We start from the raw sequence: 20,376 nt of genomic DNA, 5'->3' as shown, positions 1-20,376 counted from the left end.
TAGGCTTCAATGAAGTTACTGTGAAAAGCCCCTAGTCGCCACATTCCGGCGCCTGTCCGGGGAGGCTGGTACGGGAATCGAACCGTGCTGCTGGCCTGCTTGTTCTGCTTTAAAAGCCAGCGATTTAGCTCAGTGACATGCTGGACAAGAAGCCATGTTGGTCAATCAGCATTGAGCTAATATCTGAATTGCACTTGGTATGAGTTAGGATGTGGGCAACAGAATTTGGATGAACACATTTGACAGGCACAAATTTTTGAATGTTGCTGGTGTTAGGGGACAGGGAGTTAACCAAACTCAGTCAATGAGTTACATGAATATCATTCAGGTGACCAGAAATATTGGAAGAGGAGTAAGTCATTCAGCCTCTCGGGCCTGTTCCTGCATTCAGTTAGACAATGCCTGATCTCTGCCTCAATCCCATTTGGTACATTTGTTTTGTATCTCTTGACATCTTTAAAAAAATATCAATCACAGCCCCAAAACCTGCAGCTTTTTTCGGGTGGGGGGAGACGTTTTTTATTACCTTTCCTGTGGGGGAAAAAAGTATTTTCCAATTTCATTCCTAACTCTAACTTTAAGATTATCATCTTGAAAAAACACTAGGGTTGAGGACGTAAACTGCAAAAGCCATTCAAAGGCATGGGCTGAAATAGATTCTGGGTCAGGGCTGCAGCTGGAGAGCCACTTGAGCCTGCTCTGCGCCTGCGCTAGCGGAGCGGTGTCATCACTTCCGTGGGGGATGCGTTAGGAAACCGCTCTATCCTTTCAGCGCGGCGGGAATCTCGCGAGACGTCAGAGTTCCCAAGATGGCGGCGCCCTAATAACCTGTGAGTGAGTGGGTTCCAGTGGAGGTGAGCAGGAGATTCAGGTTAAAGGCCTGGCACCTTCAGGTGGGACATTCCCATGGGATTGAGTGTCCGTGAAAGGAGTGGAGGGGAGAGGAGCTAACGGGGGGGAAGGGGGCAATTGAATCAAAACAGAAAATGCCGGACAATCGCAGTAGGTCTATGGTGCGAGAGAGACGGATCTAAGATTTCGAGCATGGATGACTCTTTCTCAAAGCTGGAGACTACTACATTAGGTGGATTGGCCATGCTAAAGTGTCCCTTAGTATCCAAGATGTGCAGGTTAGGTGGGGTTACAGGGATAGGGTAGGGAGTAGGCCTAGGTAGGATGCTCTTTCAGAGGGCCGGTGCAGCTCCAATGGGCTCTTTCTGAACTGCAGGGATTCTATGACTTCTGACTGGAAATTAGATTAGATTAATACTGTTGTGGGGAGGTGGATGTGAAACAGTGGATTTGGATAGAGGGCCACTAGGACCATTGTTTCCTTGTGCAAGTTGTCCTTTGACATACTGCTTACCTCTGTTCTGCAAGTAACACATTCTGATCTCTTAATATGCCTCTGTCAACGCCCTTCTTAGCCTTGATCACCATCATTTACATTCCTTGTCTTTTTGTCCACAACATCTTTGTCAATCTCCACCTATGCCTAGCCCTGTATCGAGCCTCACTGATACCTGCCACCCCCCACAAAAGTATAAATCTCATCCTATTTCCAGTTCTCGGTTGCTTTGGCAAAGAGTCATCCAGATTGAAATGTTTGTTCTGTTGTCTTTCTGCAGAAGCTGTCAGACCTGCTGAGATTGTCCAGCATTTTCTGTTTTTATTTCAGATTCCAGAAGCTCTAATAATTAGGTTTTATCTGGAGAACAATAGAAGTCTGCCCACTGATCCCTGCACTCAATTTGTTGATGATAAATTTGATGTTCAGTTTATCCCCTCTTTTACTGGTCAATGGAGTTCCTTCCCCTTATCTTTAGTAATATTGCTGAATTACATTCAGTATTGATTGATGAAAGGATTTGTCTGGCCATTACCTTAAATATCTATTTCTTCCACCATAAAATAATGTTTAGTCTTGACATTCAATGGTGTCATCATCTCAAATTTTCACCCCTCTCAACATCCTGGGGGGTTACCATTGACCAGAAACTGAATTGCCCATATAAAAACCATGGCTGCAAGGGCAGGTCAGTGGCTGGGAATTTAACTCTCTTGACTCCCAAAGCCTGACCAACATCTAAAGGCACAAGTGAGGAGTGTGATGGATTATTGTCCACTTGCCTGGATGAGCACAGCTTCAACAATTCTCAAAAAGCTTGACACTATCCAGGATAAAGCAACCCCCTTGATTGGCACCCCTTCCACCATCTTCAGAATTTATTCCCAACCCCTGGCACACCATGGCAGCAGTGTGTACCATTTACAGGATGTACTTCAGCAACTTATCAAGTCTTCTTCAACAGAACCTCCCAAACCTGCAAGTGTTACCATCCAGGGAAGCAGGAAAACTGTAACCTGTGAATGTTGAGAGCAGAGGAATTGCTAGGTTGTAATGCTTTTCAAATTTCCAAAATGCCACAACATTAACTGTTTCCTTTTCTTTTTGCAGCTTGTAAGAAAGCACTGTGGTTATTCCGTTGTGACTATTGAAGTGAAATGGATTGAAAGTGTCTTTGTTCTTCGTTTCCTCACCATGAATATCCACCCTGCTGGATATCAGCTTGTCAGAAATTTGAGACTGTGCAGCTTTCTCTCCCGCAGATGTGCTTTAACTGATTTTACAAGCTGTGCTACTCGCATCCAAAAGTATGGCATTACACCATTGAAGAGGCAGAATGGCTTCCCTTATTGTTTGGGAAATAATTTGGATTTAACAATCCGATTGTATTCCTCTGAAAAGACACTGCAGCAAACTCCCACAGCCATATTAGAAAATGAGTCCGAGTATGGGGATACCCACAGCAGAGAAATCAGTGGTAACTCTGGTCTTTCCATTCGCCATTCATCAAAAAGAGAAATGGCAAGAAACCTAGAACCACTCTCTGAGGAATTTATCACTGAGCAGAAAACCCTAACATCAATGGAAAGGGAAAAATCTGTGGATCAATTCTTTGACAGGCTTCAGAGGTGCACCTCTCCCACCGATGTGCTAGACTTATACGCAGAATCCACAATGACCCGGAGAAGGATCAGCAGTTGCCTGATGACCATATGGAAGACAACCAAGAGGATGTCAGAGGATCAAAAACGATACGAGCGAAAGCTAATGTTTGAGCATCCGGCCTTCGAGACGATCTGCCAGCAGGCACTGCAGGAAGCTCAGTCAATGAATAGTAATGACTTGGCATACAGTCTCTTCGCTTTGGTAAAGATTGGAGTTTCCCAAAACAGCCAACTCATTCACACACTGCTGAGAGTGACCCAGGTAGGTTCAACTGGTGCCTTACAAAGGGTCACTGGCTAGGACTGTAGGCTGAGTAACTGGAATATGGCTCCAAGATAGGGGCGGGATACTCCAATGATGGGGCTATGTCCCCATGCCCGCGAAAAAACGCGGGCCGAATCACTCCAGACTTTCCTGAAGAAAGTCCAGAGCGATTCACTTACCTGAAGGGCCCCTGAGTGCTCCTCGCAGCTCCGGTTGCCGATACGGGGTGCTGCACTTCTGGTCAGAGGTCTACGCATGGCGTCGGCCTGCGTGGCTGCCCCGCATGACATGATGGTGGACCCACACCGCGGACTGGCACCAAGAAGATAGCCCCCCCCCCCCCCCCCCCCCCCCCCCCCCCCCCCCGGCAAGATTGCACGTGTCCGCAGATCAGTGGCCCCCGATTGGTAGCCTGGCCGTCCTGGAGGCCCCCCATCCCCCAGTGAAGGATCCCCCGTCCCCCACCATAAGAGAACTACCCCACTGAGAATTCGGCCAGCTGCACTCGGTGAATTGCCACGGAGGCCTCTTTCAATGGCCCCAACCGGTGCCGCACCAACCGCGCGCGATTGCTAGCAATTCGCTGGGGACTGGAGAATTGCGTGAGCGCCGTTGGACCCGATCTCAGGTTTGGCGCCTGTTCTCCATCCCCGCGCCGATCGCAATTTCAGCTCTGGAGGCTCTGAGAATCTCACCGAGGGATGGTAGCATGTCAAGAAACTTTTTTTTTTGCATCAGTTGAAACTTTCTTTCTCTGGTTTCACAAAACTGAAGCAATACATTCAAACCGGAAAGTCTAAAAAGAGAGTGCAAATTGGCTGATAGACATAGGCCATTCCTGCCCCAAATTTGTTTGTCCTTCTATCCTGTTATTCTTCGGCAGCGGAGGGGCTGGTTTAGCACACTGGGCTAAATTGCTGGCTTTTAAAGCAGAAAAAAAGGCAGGCTAGCAGCACGGTTCAATTCCCGTACCAGCCTCCCGAACAGGTGCTGGAATGTGGCGACCCGTAACTTAATTTGAAGCCTACTTGTGACAATAAGCAATTTTCATTTCATTTCAGATTCATGCCCAGAGTAAACGGAAAATTATAGAATCCCTACAGTGCAGAAAGAGGCCATTTGGCCCATCGAGTCTGCACCAACCCTTTGAAAAGAGCACTCCACCATGGCCCAATTCCCCCCCCCCCCCCCCCAACCCGTAACCCCAGCCTAAGGGGCAATTTAGCATGGCCAATCCATCTAACCTGCACATCTTTGGATTGTGGGAGGAAACCGGAGCACCCGGAGGAAACCTACACAGACACGGGGAGAATGTGCAAACTTCACACAGTCACCCGAGGTTGGAATCAAATCCGGGTTCCTGGTGCTGTGAGACATCAGTGTTAACCACTGTGCTACCCTGCAGCCCAAAAAATGTTTTCTATTTAAAAAGACTTTTTAGTTTCCCATCCTTAATCAAGTGTCAGTAACAGATAGGTGTTCATTTGCAGCTCATCTGCTTCTGAAACTCTCATCAATTACTTTGTTACCTCTAGACTTGGTTATTCGCTGCTCTCCCATTCTACCCTCCTTAAACATGAGGTCATCCAAAACACTGTTGCCCACATATCAACTTGTACTAACTCCCGTTCCCCAATCATCCCCTGTGCTCTCTGACCCACATTGACTCCCAGCCAAGCAGGATCTTGATTTTAAAATTTCACATCTCTCCATGGCCCTGCCACTCCCTGATATCCCCAATCCTACAACCCTCCAAGATATCTGCGCTCCTCCCATTCCAGCTTCTGCTGTATTCCCAATCATAATTGCTCCACCCTTGGTGTCCTTGCCTTCAGTTGCCGAGGTCCCTACCACTTGAATTCCCTTCCCTGCCCAATTCCGCCTCCTTTTTTTACCCTGGGAAGTAAGTTTTGCTGGCTAAGCTAGCATTTATTGCCCATCCCTAATTGCCCATGAGAAGGTGGTGGTGCGCTGGCTTCTTGAACTTCTGCAGTCCATGTGGTGTAGGCATACACACAGCGCTGTTAGGGAGGATTTGTTCTTGTCTCCAAGAACAAATACACAAACCACCAAAAGTTAGTGACATGGGTTAATGAGGGCATAAAAAGAACAAGGGGTTTATGTTTGGAAGGATACGAAAAGTAGCAAAGTTATTTGAAGCTTGTATAAAGTTTTGGTTAGATCACACCCCCAGTACGTTCTATAATTCTATAAATGTTGCCATATTGTAAAAAAGGTATAAAGGGAGGGGTTTCCAGCCCTTCCCCGGGTGATATCTACCGGTCCCACCAAAGTCAGTGGGGATTTGAATGGATTGCCATATCTGCCACAGCAGGGCCAGAATGTCTCTGCAATCGAGGTACTGGAGAGAGTGCAAAAAAGATTCATGAGGATGCTACCATAAGTATGAGGGCATACCAAAGGATGAAAAGACTGGGGAGAAGAGAATGCTGAAGGGTCTGACCCGATAGAGGTTATTTAAAATGATGACATGTTTTGATAGGGAGAGAATGTTTCCTCTTGAGGGGAAGAGCATCACTAGAGGCCGTTGGGTCACTTTATACAGAAAAACGGGAATTCAGAAACATTTCTTCCACAGAGAGTAGGAAGAACATGGACCTGGCTACCACAGGGAGTGCTTGAAATAGGGGAGTCAGTGGCGTAGTGGTATTGTCACTGGATTATCAATCCAGGGTAATGCTCTGGGGACCCGGGTTCGAATCTCACCATGCCAGATGGTGAAATTTGAATCCAACAATAATTTGGGATTGAAAAGTTTAATGATGACCGTGAAACCATTGCCAATTGTTGTAAAAACCCACCTGGTTCACTAATGTCCTTTAGAGTATGAAATCTGCCTGCATGTGACAATCAAAAGGGATCAGGGGATTATGCTGATGGAGTTAGATGAGGAAGGACAGCAGGAGGCTCAAAACTGCAGGGGCTGAATGGCCAGTTTTGAGGTTTTTATTTTATGTACGTATTAATAAGTACATATGTTCAGTACTGTGTAACTATTTGAACTAATTTAGAAAGCAACATCTTATTCTTTTCCATCTGAAAAATGTAAGACGGGTTACAGAATAAGGTGGGTTACAGAATAACGCCGAGTATTTATGTGCCAACATGAACTCAATTCTTCATCGGCTGTCAATGGTGGGTCAAAGTCAGCTTTCATTCCCACCACACGTTTTGTCAGCATTCTGCCGGTTGTTGAATGCTATGGTTGTATAGCGGTGATGTTACTGGGCTGGAAATCCAGAGAATTTGAGTTTGGATGCTGCCGTGGTCCCCTGTATAACCTGCCTGGTCTGTCTGTGGTGTTATAGGAGTGTCTGAACAAATTTGACGAGAGGGCTCTCTCCGTGCTGTCCAATTGTTTGAAGAACATGGAAGACGGCAAGAGTGTCAGCACACTGCGGATGGGCCTGAGGTAAGGCCATTAACTCAACCTCTTCTTGCATAAGTGCCCCAACTCAGTACGTGTTAGAAATGTTGCCATTATTCCACGGAGTCCATGCACCACAGAAGCAGTCCATTCGACCCAACTATCTGTGCTGGTATTTATGCTCCAAACAGGCCACATGTCAGTATATCATTTTATTCCTTTCTCCCTCAGCTCTTTATCAAACTCCCCTTGAATGGATCTACGATGTTCACCTCAGCCACTCCCTGTGGTAGCAAGTTCCACATTCTAACTTACAGTCAGAATAAAGATGTTTCTCCGAACTCCTTAATGATTTATTAGGGGACTGTCTTATCTGGATGGTCCTTAGTTTTAGAAGTGGAAATTCTTTCCTTCCATCTGCTCTATCAAACCCCTTTGTAATTTTAAAGACTTCTAACAGTTTATTCCATAGCCATCTCTTTTCTTGGAAACAGCTCAGATTTCTGATTTCCTCACAGTTGTACTTCCTCAATTCTGGTGTTACCCTTGGTAAATGTTTCTCTCCTTTTCCGGTGCCTCAGCATCCTTCTATACAAATCAATTGTATTTTTAAAAATCACAGCAATTGAAAAAAGGAAGTTGAAATTATGTGAAAACTGGTCGGACTGTTTTAAAACTATTTTTCTTTTTAGAAACTAACCCTCGTACTGAAACGATCTTCTGCCATTTCACCTCTATCTGATAATACTATCCTTGTGTTAGCTCTGTGCTCCTCATATTGCTGGGCCTGCGTTGTTGCATCAGGTCAGAAGCACAGAATGAAGTGGGCGGGGAGGGAGTCCTTTAATCCTCATAATGCTGCCCTTCTATTACTGATTCAATTCTGTAACTCCTGACGCACGCCCAGAGTTTGGGAGATTTCACACACGTAAGTAATAGGGACATCGGACTTGGGAGCAGGAGCAAGCCATTCAGCCCTTCAAGCCTGTGTCGCCATTCAATAAGATCATAGTTGATCTGATTATGGTTTCAAATACACTGTCCATCCTAAGCCTTGACCCCTTGTGTATCAAAAGCGTGTCTAACTCTACCTTGAGTAAATTCACTAACCCAGCCTCCTCTGCTTTCTGGGGAAGAGAATTCCACAGGCTCGCGACCCTTTTGAGAGAAAAACATTCTACTCATCTCAATCCTAAACTCCCCTGGTTCTAGTTTCCTTCACAAGTGGAAACATCCTCCTGGTATCCACCCTGCCAAATTCCCTCAGACTCATTTATTTTAATAAGATCACCTCTCATTCTTCTAAATTCCAATGGGTATAGGCCTGACCTGTTCAACATTTCTTCAAAAGACAAACTTCTCATCCGAGGAATCAGTCGAGTAAACCTTCTCTTAATTGCTTCCAACTCAATTATGTAGTTTATAAAATGAAGAGACCAAATCTGTACACGGTACTCCAAATGTGGTCTCACCAAGGCCCTGTGCAGCCGCAGTGAAACCTCCCCACTTTTCTATTCTATTATCCTTGCGATAAACATTTCATTTGCATTCCCTTTTTTAAAAATAAATTTAGAGTCCCCAATTCATTTTTCCAATGAAGGGCAATTTAAAGTGGCAAATCCATCTACCCTACACATCTCCCACGCAGACACGGGGAGAATGTGCAAACTCCACTCGGGCAGTGACCCAGGGCCAGGGTCAAACCTGGGACCTTGACGCGGTGAGGCAGCAGTGCTAACCCCTGTGCCACCGTCCTGCCCTCTTCCATTTGTATTCCTCATCACTTTCAAAAATTTTTTTAAAATTAAGAGGCAATTTTGTGTGGCCAATTCAATCCACTTTCCCTGCACATCCCTGCCTCACCCACACACAAACACCACATGGACAGTGACCCAGCCCGGGATCAAAACCGGATCCTCGGCACCGTTAGGTAGCAGTACTAGTCACTGTGGTATTGTGCTGCCCTAGTCTTCCTAATCACTTGCTGTAACTGTATAATAACTCCCACTTGTACATCTGTTCAAAGTTAATGGGTGGAGATTAATATACTGGGAGTGCACAGTTTACCCAATATGTACTGTCAGCTTCCAGCAGGGGTGGCTCAGCAAAATTTTCATTTAAAAAAAAAATGTTTTTTATTCCAAACATATTCAAAAGTTCAAAAGCATAAATAAATCGAAGAACATTCTCCACATCTCACAATTTACAGTTTGAATTTTCACCACCTAGACGCTCCCTGCCAGTGTCAGCTGTAACGTATCCCATCTCTTAAAGTCCTCCCTTACCTCCTCCACCAACTTTGTCAGGTTCCACTTGTGCATCGTTGGCCATGCCCCTCACCTGAACCCCCAAATATCTAAACCAGTCCCTGGCAACCCTAAGTGGCAAAGGTCTCAGATTAGATCCCCGACCTGCCTCATTCACCGGAAACACCTCACTCTTTCCAACATTCAGCTTATAGCCCAAGAAGACCGTGAACCTCTCTAGTGTGCCCACAATTCTCCCCATACTCTTCAGTGGGTCTGATACAAAGAGCCGCAAGTCATCTGCATACAACGACACCCAGTGTTCCCTACTCCCCTCACAATCCCCTGCCACTACAAAGAGCCATCGCCACAGTGGGCACCCTTGCCTCGTTCCCCTATACAGCCCGAAGCTCCATGAACTCATCTTGTTTGCCCGTACACTCACTGCCGGGGCCGCGAACAGCAAACGCACCCACGCCACAAACTTTGGCCCAAACCCAAACCTTCCCAAAACCTCGAACGTATACCGAACGGGTACTACCACTCCACCTGGTCAAAAGCCTTCTCTGTGTCCATAGATACCGCTACCTCCGGTAACTGTCCTTTTGATGGGGGTCATGATCACATTTAATAACCGCCTAATGTTAATGGAAAGCTGCCTGCCCTTCACAAAACCTGTTTGGTCCTCTGCAACCACCCCTGGAATGCATCCTTCCATCCTTCCCATTAACTTAGCCAACACTTTCACATCCGTATTTAACAGTGATATGGGCCTACAGGACCCGCAGTCTAGCAGATGCTTCTTCTTCGGGATTAATGTGGTCAACGCCTGGGTCAGTATCTCCAACAACTCCCCTTTTTCCAGTGCCTTGCTAAACATCCCCAATAGATGTGGTGCCAGCTCCATCGCAACCTCCTTATAAAACTCCACCAAGTAACCGCGCAGCCTCTGGGGCCTTCCCTGACTTCATCCCTTTTAAGCTATCCATCACCTCTCTCAGCCGTAGTGGCTCCTCCAGCGCCTGCCTACCCTCCTCATCCAGCCGTGGGAATTACAGCTTGTACAAAAACTGCCCCATATCCCCTTCCTCACCACCCAGATTGGCCCTATACAAATTCTCATAATACTCCCTAAATGCCTCATTTATCTTCTCCAGCTCTGACACTACCTCCCCTTTCCCTGTCCGTACTCTCAGGATTTCCCTGGACGCGGCCTGCCTGCGTAGCTGATGAACCAGCATACGGCTCACCATAAAATAGCGACACTATCACTACCATTGTGTGCGAAGTAAACCTCAAGGTCGCAAAAGAAAGAAAATGTAATTGTCTCCATATTCATACTATCGAACCGCCCCTGTAACTTGTTTCTCTCCGCCAATTCCTCCTCAATGGGGCCCATCAAATATTTCCTGTCCACCTCGACTATCTTCTCTCCTATCTCTGAGCACCTTGAAGAAGGTGAACACCCCCGAACCATCGCTTTCAGCGCCTCCCAAAATGTGGCCGCCAATACCGCCCCATAAAAGTCAATTCAGGAGTATACCTTGTACACGTGCAAGAAGAAGGAGTACTCCCTCTCCCCCAGGTTCCTAAATCTCCACCAATCCACCATTCCCATCCTTTCCATAAACCCTCCCAGCTCATTCGCCATTCTCAACCTTCCTGTTGAATTAGGGCACGTCCTGTCCATCCTTGGTTCCAGCCCCAATTGAAATCATCGTGTCCCCCCTCCCCAAATAATCGTCTGATGTGTGCCCAGGGCTGGAATCGCTCCCAGCAACTCATTCACAAACCCCATGTCATTCCATTTGGCACATACTAGCACCACCGACATCCACTCCAACACCCTGCTCACTATCACATATCTCCCTTGGATCCCGCACTTCCTTGGCTCCTACAGACTCCGTCCTTTTGCTCAGCAGATTGGCCGCCTCCCGTGACTTTGAATCAAACCCCGAGTGGAACACCTGACCCACCCATCACTTTCTCAACCGAACCTGATCCTTCACCTAGAGGTGCGTCTCCTGTTGAAAGATCACCCCTGCCTTCAAACTCCTCAAGTGTGTGAAGACCTGAGATCTCTTCACCGACCCATGCAGCCCCCGTACGTTCCATATTACGAACCTTACTGGAGGCTTGTTCCTCTATTCCCCTTTAATGTCCGCCATTCTCCCATTCCAATTTTGCCCCCTTTAATTTCACCCTAAATCAGGCCTATCCAAGATGGCCCCCTTCTCCATCCATGACCCTGTTCCTGCTCCAACCCTGCCACGTCACATTCCCCCCTCACCCACACAAAGACAGATCCAAAGCCACAGCTCACCTCCTACAAAAAAGAAAAACCAAGGCAAGTGGGTGTGGGGGGGGGGGGGGGGGGTTGCAGTTGCTCCCCCCTACAAACGTATTGCAGCTTAACAAACAACAAAATTGCCCCACCCGAGAAGGAAAAAAAAATCCACACTACCCGCATCTTCCAAACTTTGTTGTTCCAGCTCCTCCATCTCCCATCAACGTTCAGTTCTCCCCCAGCTTATGGTCTCTGATAAAATCTTCGGCCTCCTCTGGGAACTCGCAATAGTATTCCTGGCCTTCAACCATCACCCATAGTTTTGCTGAGTACAGCACCTCATACCTGGTCTGCCTTCGGTATAGAACCGCTTTGGCCTTGATGACCCGGCCCTTTTTGCCAGCTCCAATTTCTTGGTGGATTCGGACGCTGTTCCCCTCCCATTTGCAACTCCTCTTCTCCCTGGTCCACTGCAGGACCGTCTCATACTCCACAAATTTATGGAGCCTCACAATCACTGCCCGAGCCGGCTCCCCTTTCTTGGCTTCTGCCTTAGGGACCTGTGCGCCCTGTCCAACTCTGGGGCCTTGTCCGGCATTCCCTCTGCCAAAAGCCCCGCAGCATCCTTCAGATGCATCTTATGGTGCTCATGCCTTCCACACCATCAGGAAGACCAACGATATGCAGTTACTGCTTTCTAGATCTATTCTCCTGCTCCTCTACCGTTGCCCTTAATGACTTTCAACGGTCCGACAGGAGCCCCAACTCCGCCTCCAACGCCACCATCAGATCACTGTGAGCATTCTAATACATCTCTCACAGGGAGAGTATTCTAATACATCTCTCACAGGGAGACTATTCTAATACAACTCTCACAGGGAGAGTATTCTAATACATCTCTCACAGGGAGACTATTCTAATACAACTCTCACAGGGTGACTATTCTAAAACAACTCTCACAGGGAGTGCATTCTAATACATCTCCCACAGGGAGAGGATTCTAATACATCTCTCACAGGGAGACTATTCTAATACAACTCTCACAGGGAGACTATTCTAATACAACTCTCACAGGGAGAGGATTCTAATACATCTCTCACAGGGAGACTATTCTAATACAACTCTCACAGGGAGACTATTCTAATACAACTCTCACAGGGAGAGGATTCTAATATATCTCTCACAGGGAGAGGATTCTAATACAGCTCTCACAGGGAGAGGATTCTAATACATCTCTCACAGGGAGACTATTCTAATACAACTCTCACAGGGAGACTATTCTAATACAACTCTCACAGGGAGAGTATTCTAATACATCTCTCACAGGGAGAGTATTCTAATACAACTCTCACAGGGAGACTATTCTAATACAACTCTCACAGGGAGAGTATTCTAATACATCTCCCACAGGGAGAGGATTCTAATACAACTCTCACAGGGAGACTATTCTAATACAACTCTCACAGGGAGAGGATTCTAATACATCTCTCACAGGGAGAGGATTCTAATACAGCTCTCACAGGGAGAGTATTCTAATACAGCTCTCACAGGGAGAGTATTCTAATACATCTCTCACAGGGAGAGTATTCTAATACATCTCTCACAGGGAGAGTATTCTAATACATCTCTCACAGGGAGAGCATTCTAATACATCTCTCACAGGGAGACTATTCTAATACAACTCTCACAGGGAGAGGATTCTAATACATCTCTCACAGGGAGAGGATTCTAATACATCTCTCACAGAGAGAGGATTCTAATACAGCTCTCACAGGGAGAGTATTCTAATACATCTCTCACAGGGAGAGTATTCTAATACATCTCTCACAGGGAGACTATTCTAATACAACTCTCACAGGGAGAGTATTCTAATACATCTCTCACAGGGAGAGTATTCTAATACAACTCTCACAGGGAGAGCATTCTAATAATCTCTCACAGGGAGAGTATTCTAACACATCTCTCACAGGGAGAGCATTCTAATACAACTCTCACAGGGAGAGTATTCAAATACAACTCGCACAGGGAGAGTACAGAATTCTAATACATCTCTCACAGGGAGAGTATTCAAATACAACTCGCACAGGGAGAGTATTCTAATAATCTCTCACAGGGAGAGTATTCTAATACATCTCTCACAGGGAGAGTATTCTAATACAACTCTCACAGGGAGAGCATTCTAATACATCTATCACAGGGACAGCATTCTAATACGACTCACACAGGGAGAGGATTCTAATACATCTCCCACAGGGAGAGTATTCTAATACATCTCTCACAGGGAGAGGATTCTAATACATCTCCCACAGGGAGAGTATTCTAATACATCTCTCACAGGGAGAGGATTCTAATACAACTCTCACAGGGAGAGTATTCTAATACAACTCTCACAGGGAGAGTATTCTAATACAACTCGCACAGGGAGAGTATTCTTATACAACTCTCACAGGGAGAGTATTCTTATACAACTCTCACAGGGAGAGTATTCTAATGCATCTCTCCCAGGGAGAGTATTCTAATGCATCTCTCCCAGGGAGAGTATTCTAATACATCTCTCACAGGGAGAGTATTCTAATGCATCTCTCCCAGGGAGAGTGTTCTAATGCATCTCTCCCAGGGAGAGTATTCTAATGCATCTCTCCCAGGGAGAGTATTCTAATAGATCTCTCGCAGGGAGAGCTTTCTAATACAACTGTCACAGGGAGAGTATAACCTTCTTGTGCCGTGTCTACTAACCAACAGACATGCCGCTCCCTGGGGCGAACATCTCCTGCACACCTTCAGCTACACTTTCCTCTCGCAATTCCCCCGTCTTCAGGTAAAAAGAGCTCAAATCAAAGCCTTCGTGCTGGATCTGCCCTGTGTGTGACAACTCGCTCCATGGTCGCCATCGGAAGTCCTAAGCAAAATGTTAGTGCCAACATTCCCTCCGATTTCTTCTTCTGCGCCAGGCTTTATATGACCCAGAATGACTGGAGGTGAAATTCAGAAGCAGTAGGTTTTTGCATCCTTGTAAAGAGAAATGCATAATTTGTTTGGTGTGGCTCTTGCAGGCTCCTCGTAGAGCTACGTATTCCAGAGATCAAGAGAGTGATGGCCCTGCAGACCATGATGAGGTGTATTGGTAAAGATGCCCCACTAGCTCTGAAGAAGAAGTTGGAGGTAGGAAACTGCTTTTCTATTCACGGCGTGTGGGCGTCACTGGCAAGGCTGGCATTAGCTGCACGGAATGTGCTTGCCTTCTGAGAAGGCAGTGGTGGCCACGTCAGAGGGTAGTTAGGAGTCAACCACTTTGGTTATGCTGTGGTACACATCTTCCAACTAACAACAGGAGACCCAGGGACAGGTTTCATTAGTTTATTCATGATCCAAGCATGGAGAGCATTGCACCAGAGAAACCTCCGAAACAGCACTGTTCTCTAATTAAAGCTCTCAGCAATTATGCATCTCTCACAGGGAGAGGATTCTAATACAACTCTCACAGGGAGAGTATTCTAATACAACTCTCACAGGGAGAGTATTCTAATACAACTCTCACAGGGACAGCATTCTAATACAACTCGCACAGGGAGAGTATTCTAATACATCTCCCACAGGGAGAGTATTCTAATACAACTCTCACAGGGAGAGGATTCTAATACAACTCTCACAGGGAGAGTATTCTAATACATCTCTCACAGGGACAGCATTCTAATACAACTCGCACAGGGAGAGTATTCTAATACATCTCCCACAGGGAGAGTATTCTAATACAACTCTCACAGGGAGAGTATTCTAATACAACTCTCACAGGGAGAGGATTCTAATACAACTCTCACAGGGAGAGTATCCTAATAGAACTCTCACAGGGAGAGTATTCTTATACCACTCGCACAGGGAGAGTATTCTAATAGAACTCGCGCAGGGAGAGTATTCTAATACAACTCTCACAGGGAGAGTATTCTAATACAACTCTCACTGAGAGCGTATTCTAATACAGCTCTCACAGGGAGAGTATTCTAATACAACTCTCACAGGGAGAGGATTCTAATACAACTCTCACAGGTAGAGTATTCTAATACAACTCTCACAGGGAGAGCACTCTAATACAGCTCTCTCCACAAAGTCACAGATAGAGTTTGCTTATACAGTTAGTACACAGAACATTGTTTAATTTCCAATCTTGTCTACAGCACGGTTTATTGTTAAACCTTCACCTAATAATAGGACCGGCATCTCCTAGTTAGATACAACCTAGCTGGCGAGTTCTGCTGATTTTACGTCCTTGAGGATGTGTTAAGTTCACTCGGTGTAAGCTTTTGATGAGCATGTGATTTTTATTTTAATGTAGGGATGTTTGATTTAACCCTCCCAAAATAGTTTGAAGTCTCATGTCGACCCAGGCCAGGTAAGAATAACAGGTTTCATTTGTCAGGGACATGAGCTTGGTGAGTTTCTCCAACCATCACTTTTACCAAGACTGTATTTTTATTTCAGTGTCATCTGTGAAAAGGAACAGACTCAAATTTGTTTTGTTGGGGGGAGAGGATGTTTGCAATATCCTTCATTTGTGATGCCACCTGACAAAGGCACAGAATAGAATTGGTGACCTTTGCCGTCCATCCATTCCTTCTTGGTGGGAGAGGACAGAGTAGAAAATGATTAAAATTCTAACAAAGGAACCTGGTTGGCTGGGGAAGAGTGGGAGTGAAGGAGTATCCCTTCCTATTTGAAGTGGGGCACCATTTTCAATAGGCAATTGGCTGTAGGGGTTGGGATGGCCTGCAGAGCTGGAGTTGTGCATGCTCATCATTGACAGACTGCAGGTTTAGGCACCAGTATATTAATATTACCAACCGACATCTTGGTAGAGTACCTTGCAAGGTAAGAGGTAGTAGTGTAGCCGGATGGTCTAAACCGCTGGATTTAGATTCTAATCTTTTCAGAGGCGTGGGTTCAAATCCCGTGGCTAGCAAAGTTTCAGTTGGTTTACTTCAGCAACCCCTTTTGGGTAACGCCTGCAGCTTGGATTTAATACACGGGAGGGTGCATGATGCTTTATTTACTCAACTGATTCCTGGGATAAGGGATTCTCTTATGAAGACAAGTTAGTCTTTTACCCCAGTGAAGAACGAGAGGTGATCGTATTGAAACGTATAAAATCCTGAGTGGGCTTGACAGAGTGGTTGCTGAAAGGATGTCTCCATGGTAGAACCGGAACTAGAATTAGAACCTGTGGACCAGAAACATTCAAACCCTCCACCACAGACAGCAGCCGTGTGTACCATTTACAAGATCATAGATTATCATAGAGTTTACAGTGCAGAAGGAGGCCATTCAGCCCATCGAGTCTGCACCGGCTCTTGGAAAGAGCACCTTACCCAAGGTCAACACCTCCACCCTATCCCCATAACCCAGTAACCCCACCCAACACTAAGGGCAATTTTGGACACTAAGGGCAATTTATCATGGCCAATCCACCTAACCTGCACATCTTTGGACTGTGGGAGGAAACCGGAGCACCCGGAGGAAACCCACGCACACACTGGGAGGATGTGCAGACTCCGCACAGACAGTGACCCAAGCCGGAATCGAACCTGGGACCCTGGAGCTGTGAAGCTATTGTGCTATCCACAATGCACTGCAGTAACTCGCCAAGGTTCCTCAGATAGCACCATGACTGCTACCATCTAGGACAAGTGCAGCAGATACCTGGGAACCACCCACCTGGAGTATCCCCTCTCAGTCACTCACCACCTCGACTTGGGAATATATCGCTGTTCCTTCGCTGTCGCCTGGACAAAATTCCGGAACTCCCTCCCAAACAGCACTGTGGGTATACCGACACCTCAGGAACTGCAACGGTTCAAGAAGGCAACTCACCACCTCCTTCTGAAGGGCAACTAGGGATGGGCAATGAATGCTGGCCTAGCCAGTGACACCCACATCCCATAAATGGATTTTTAAAAAAATTTAAACTAGGGGACTGAGTTTAAGAACAGGATGTCTCTCCCGTTAAAGACAGAGATGTGGAGAATTTGTTTCTAAGGGTCGTGAGTCTGTGGATCTCTGTTACCTGGAGAGCAGTAGAGGCAAGGTTATTGAATATTTTCAAGGTAGAGGTCAGTAGATTCTTCACTAACAAGGGGATCAAAGGATATAGGGGTAGACAGAAAAGTAGATCAGAGCAGCCATGATCTTATTAAATGGGGGATCAGGCCCAAGTGGCCGAAGGGCCTGCTCCTAATACATATGTTGATAACAGGGGATTAGAGGAAACAAAACAAAACCATTAAGCTGCACAGAACTCTGGTAAGATCCCACCTGCAACACTACGTTCAGTGCCCGGTGCTGTACCTCGTAGAGGATATATTAACCTTGGAGAGGCTGCAGTGCGTATTCACCAGAATCATACCATGGGACCGGTTTAGCTCAGTTGGCTGGACAGCTGGCTCATGATGCGGAGTGACGCCAACAGGTTTAATTAATTCCCATACTAGCCGAGGTTATTCATGATCTTGCCCCTCGTCTGAGGTGTGGTAATCCTCAGATTAAATCACCACCAGTCAGCTAACCCCTCAAAGGGGAAAGCAGCCTACGGTCACCTGGGACTATGGCGACTTTTTACTTAGAATGGGCATGTATTCACTTGAAATTAGAAGATTAAGGGGTGATTTTTATCCACGTGCTAAAGATGATTAAAGGAGTTTCTAGATTCTTCCCTACCACCCTGTTTCCTCAGGTGGGGTTAGAACAATGGACAGAGCCTTAAAATTAGAGCCAGGCCACAGGCCATTCAGAGTGAATTCAGGGAGCACTTTTTCCACACAAAGGGTTGTGGGAATGTGCAATTCTCTCCTTTTTAATTAATAAAAAGCTTTGAGTCTGTGGGGGGTGGGGGGGGGGGGGGGCAATTGTAAATGTCAAAGTTGAACATAGAACAGTACAGCACAGAACAGGCCCTTCGGCCCTCAATGTTGTGCCGAGCAATGATCACCCTACTCAAGCCAACGTATCCACCCTATACCCGTAACCCAACAACCCCCCCCATTAACCTTATTTTTTAGGACACTAAGGGCAATTTAGCATGGCCAATCCACCTAACCCGCACATCTTTGGACTGTGGGGGGAAACCGGAGCACCGGGAGGAAACCCACGCACACAGGGGGAGGACGTGCAGACTCCGCACAGACAGTGACCCAGCCGGGAACCGAGCCTGGGACCCTGGAGCTGTGAAGCATTTATGCTAACCACCATGCTACCGTGCTTAATTATTGAGATTAATAATAACAAGAGAAGCATTATTAAACAACAATGACCCCCAAACCACATAAAGAGATATTAAGTCAGATCAGCAGTAGGTCTTAAGAGGTGTCTTAAAGGGCAAAATTGAGGTCGAGAGGCGGAGCCGCGGAGCGGCTCAAGGCACAACCGCCAATAGTGAGGCAATTAAAATCCAGAATGCTCAACAGTTAGAGGCGCACCAATATCTCAAAGTTGTGGGACTGGAAGAGATTACAGTGTTAGGGAGCGGTAAAACAATGCAAGGATTTGAAAAGAAGGATAAGAATGATAAAATCATGATGTTACTTGAGCTACAGTAGGTCAACAAGCATGGAATCCGTAGAATCCCTGCAGTGCAGAAGGAGGCCATTTGGCCCATCAAGTCTATATCGACCCTTTAATGGAGCACCCTACCTAGGCCCAGCCACTGCCCTATCCCTGTAACCCCACCTACCCTGCACGTCTTTGGACACTAAGGGCAATTTAACATAGCCAATCCACCTAACCTGCACATTTTTGGACTGTGGCGAGGAAACTCACGCAGACACGGGGAGAAAGTGCAAACTTCACACAGTCACCCAAGGCTGGAATCGAATCCGGGTCCCTGGCACTGTGCGGCAGCAGTGCTAACCACTGTGCAGCCGCACAGATTGATGGATGAATGAGACTTGGTACGAGTGAAGACAAAGGCAGCAGAGCTTTGGAAGACCTCAAGTTTATGAGAGTACAATGTGGGAGACCAGCTACGTGTGCATTGGAAGGGGCAAAAGTTAATAGATTTTTGCTGGGTAAGTCCATTATGGATATGGTACTGAGGTGGTTTAATAGAGTAAAGATACAGACCAACCATGATTCTAACTGAATGGTGGAATAGGCTTGAGGAACTGACTGGTCAGCGAGTATTTTAGTCTTGGTGACACAATCCTACTCTACCATGTAGAGGATGCTATAGATCATGAGATGGATATTGCACTTCTTTCACTTCATTCATGTAACTGCTGCTATGCATATTATTGGTAGAATGCTACAATTTTAAGGCTCCAATTCAGTTATGTGGCATTGTGTTATTTAAACTATTGCACTTCTTTCACTTCATTCATGTAACTGCTGCTATGCATATCATTGGCAGAATGCTACAATTTTAAGGCTCCAATTCAGTTACGTGGCATTGTGTTATTTAAACTATTCAGACCTAATATTGTTCCAGGCTGCTGTGATGTGATTTTAAAAGCTCTTGCTCTCTGTTTGACAGAACAAAGCACTCTCTCTGCTGAACAAGTTCACTCTTCCCAATTCTCAGTATATGTTTGTCACACTGGCAGCAATGGGCCACCGCTCACACCCACTCTTAGAAGCCTGCGGTAACAGACTAATCGGTAAGTGATCCTTGCATTTAAAATTCTCGGCCTTATTTTCAAGGCCCATCGTTTCGTGTCAACCTATCTCCATAACTTCCTCCAACCAACGACTCTCTCAGATCTCTGAGCTCCTCCAATTCTGGCCTTTTGCAAAGACCTGATTTTAATTGTTGGCAGCTGTATTTTCAGCTGCTGAGGTCAGAGACGCTCGAAAACCTTAAGACTCTCGAAATGATTAAGATTTTGAGAGGAGGGCAGCATGGTGGCACAGAGGTTAGCACTGCTGTCTCACGGCGCTGAGGACCCGGGTTCGATCCCGGCCCCGGGTCACTGTCTGTGTGGTGTTTGCACATTCTCCCCATGTCTGCGTGGGTCTCACCCCCACAACCCAAAGATGTGCAGGGTAGATGGATTGGCCATGCTAAATTGCCCCTTAATTGGAAAGAAAAGCCGAATTGGGTACTTTAAATTAATTATAAAAAGACAACAAAAACAGATTCTGAGGGGTATTGACTGGGTGGCTGTGGAGATGATGTTTCCACTTGTGGGGGAATCTA

General features: G+C 46.3%; 1 protein-coding gene across 3 annotated transcripts in view; it reads left to right on the top strand.

Annotated features, from left to right (window-relative positions):
* The first annotated feature begins 750 nt into the window (after positions 1–750).
* The window catches only part of fastkd2 (FAST kinase domains 2), a 53,884-nt gene continuing 34,258 nt past the window's right edge, over positions 751–20,376 (top strand). For 2 of the 3 annotated variants that reach the window (XM_038787586.1, XM_038787588.1), the window contains exons 1-5: positions 751–854; positions 2,459–3,274; positions 6,607–6,710; positions 14,252–14,360; positions 19,714–19,837. In XM_038787586.1, the coding sequence (XP_038643514.1) occupies positions 2,543–3,274; positions 6,607–6,710; positions 14,252–14,360; positions 19,714–19,837 (1,069 nt within the window). In that variant the 5' untranslated portion in view covers positions 751–854; positions 2,459–2,542. Of the gene's footprint in view, positions 894–2,458; positions 3,275–6,606; positions 6,711–14,251; positions 14,361–19,713; positions 19,838–20,376 lie in introns of all 3 variants that reach the window. The other variant, XM_038787587.1, reaches the window with a different exon arrangement.

The sequence above is a fragment of the Scyliorhinus canicula genome, chromosome 2, assembly GCF_902713615.1.
Source record: "Scyliorhinus canicula chromosome 2, sScyCan1.1, whole genome shotgun sequence".
NCBI classification, from domain to species: domain Eukaryota; kingdom Metazoa; phylum Chordata; class Chondrichthyes; order Carcharhiniformes; family Scyliorhinidae; genus Scyliorhinus; species Scyliorhinus canicula.
Note: the sequence above shows the minus strand (reverse complement) of the source record. Positions and strands in the feature narration are given on the sequence as shown.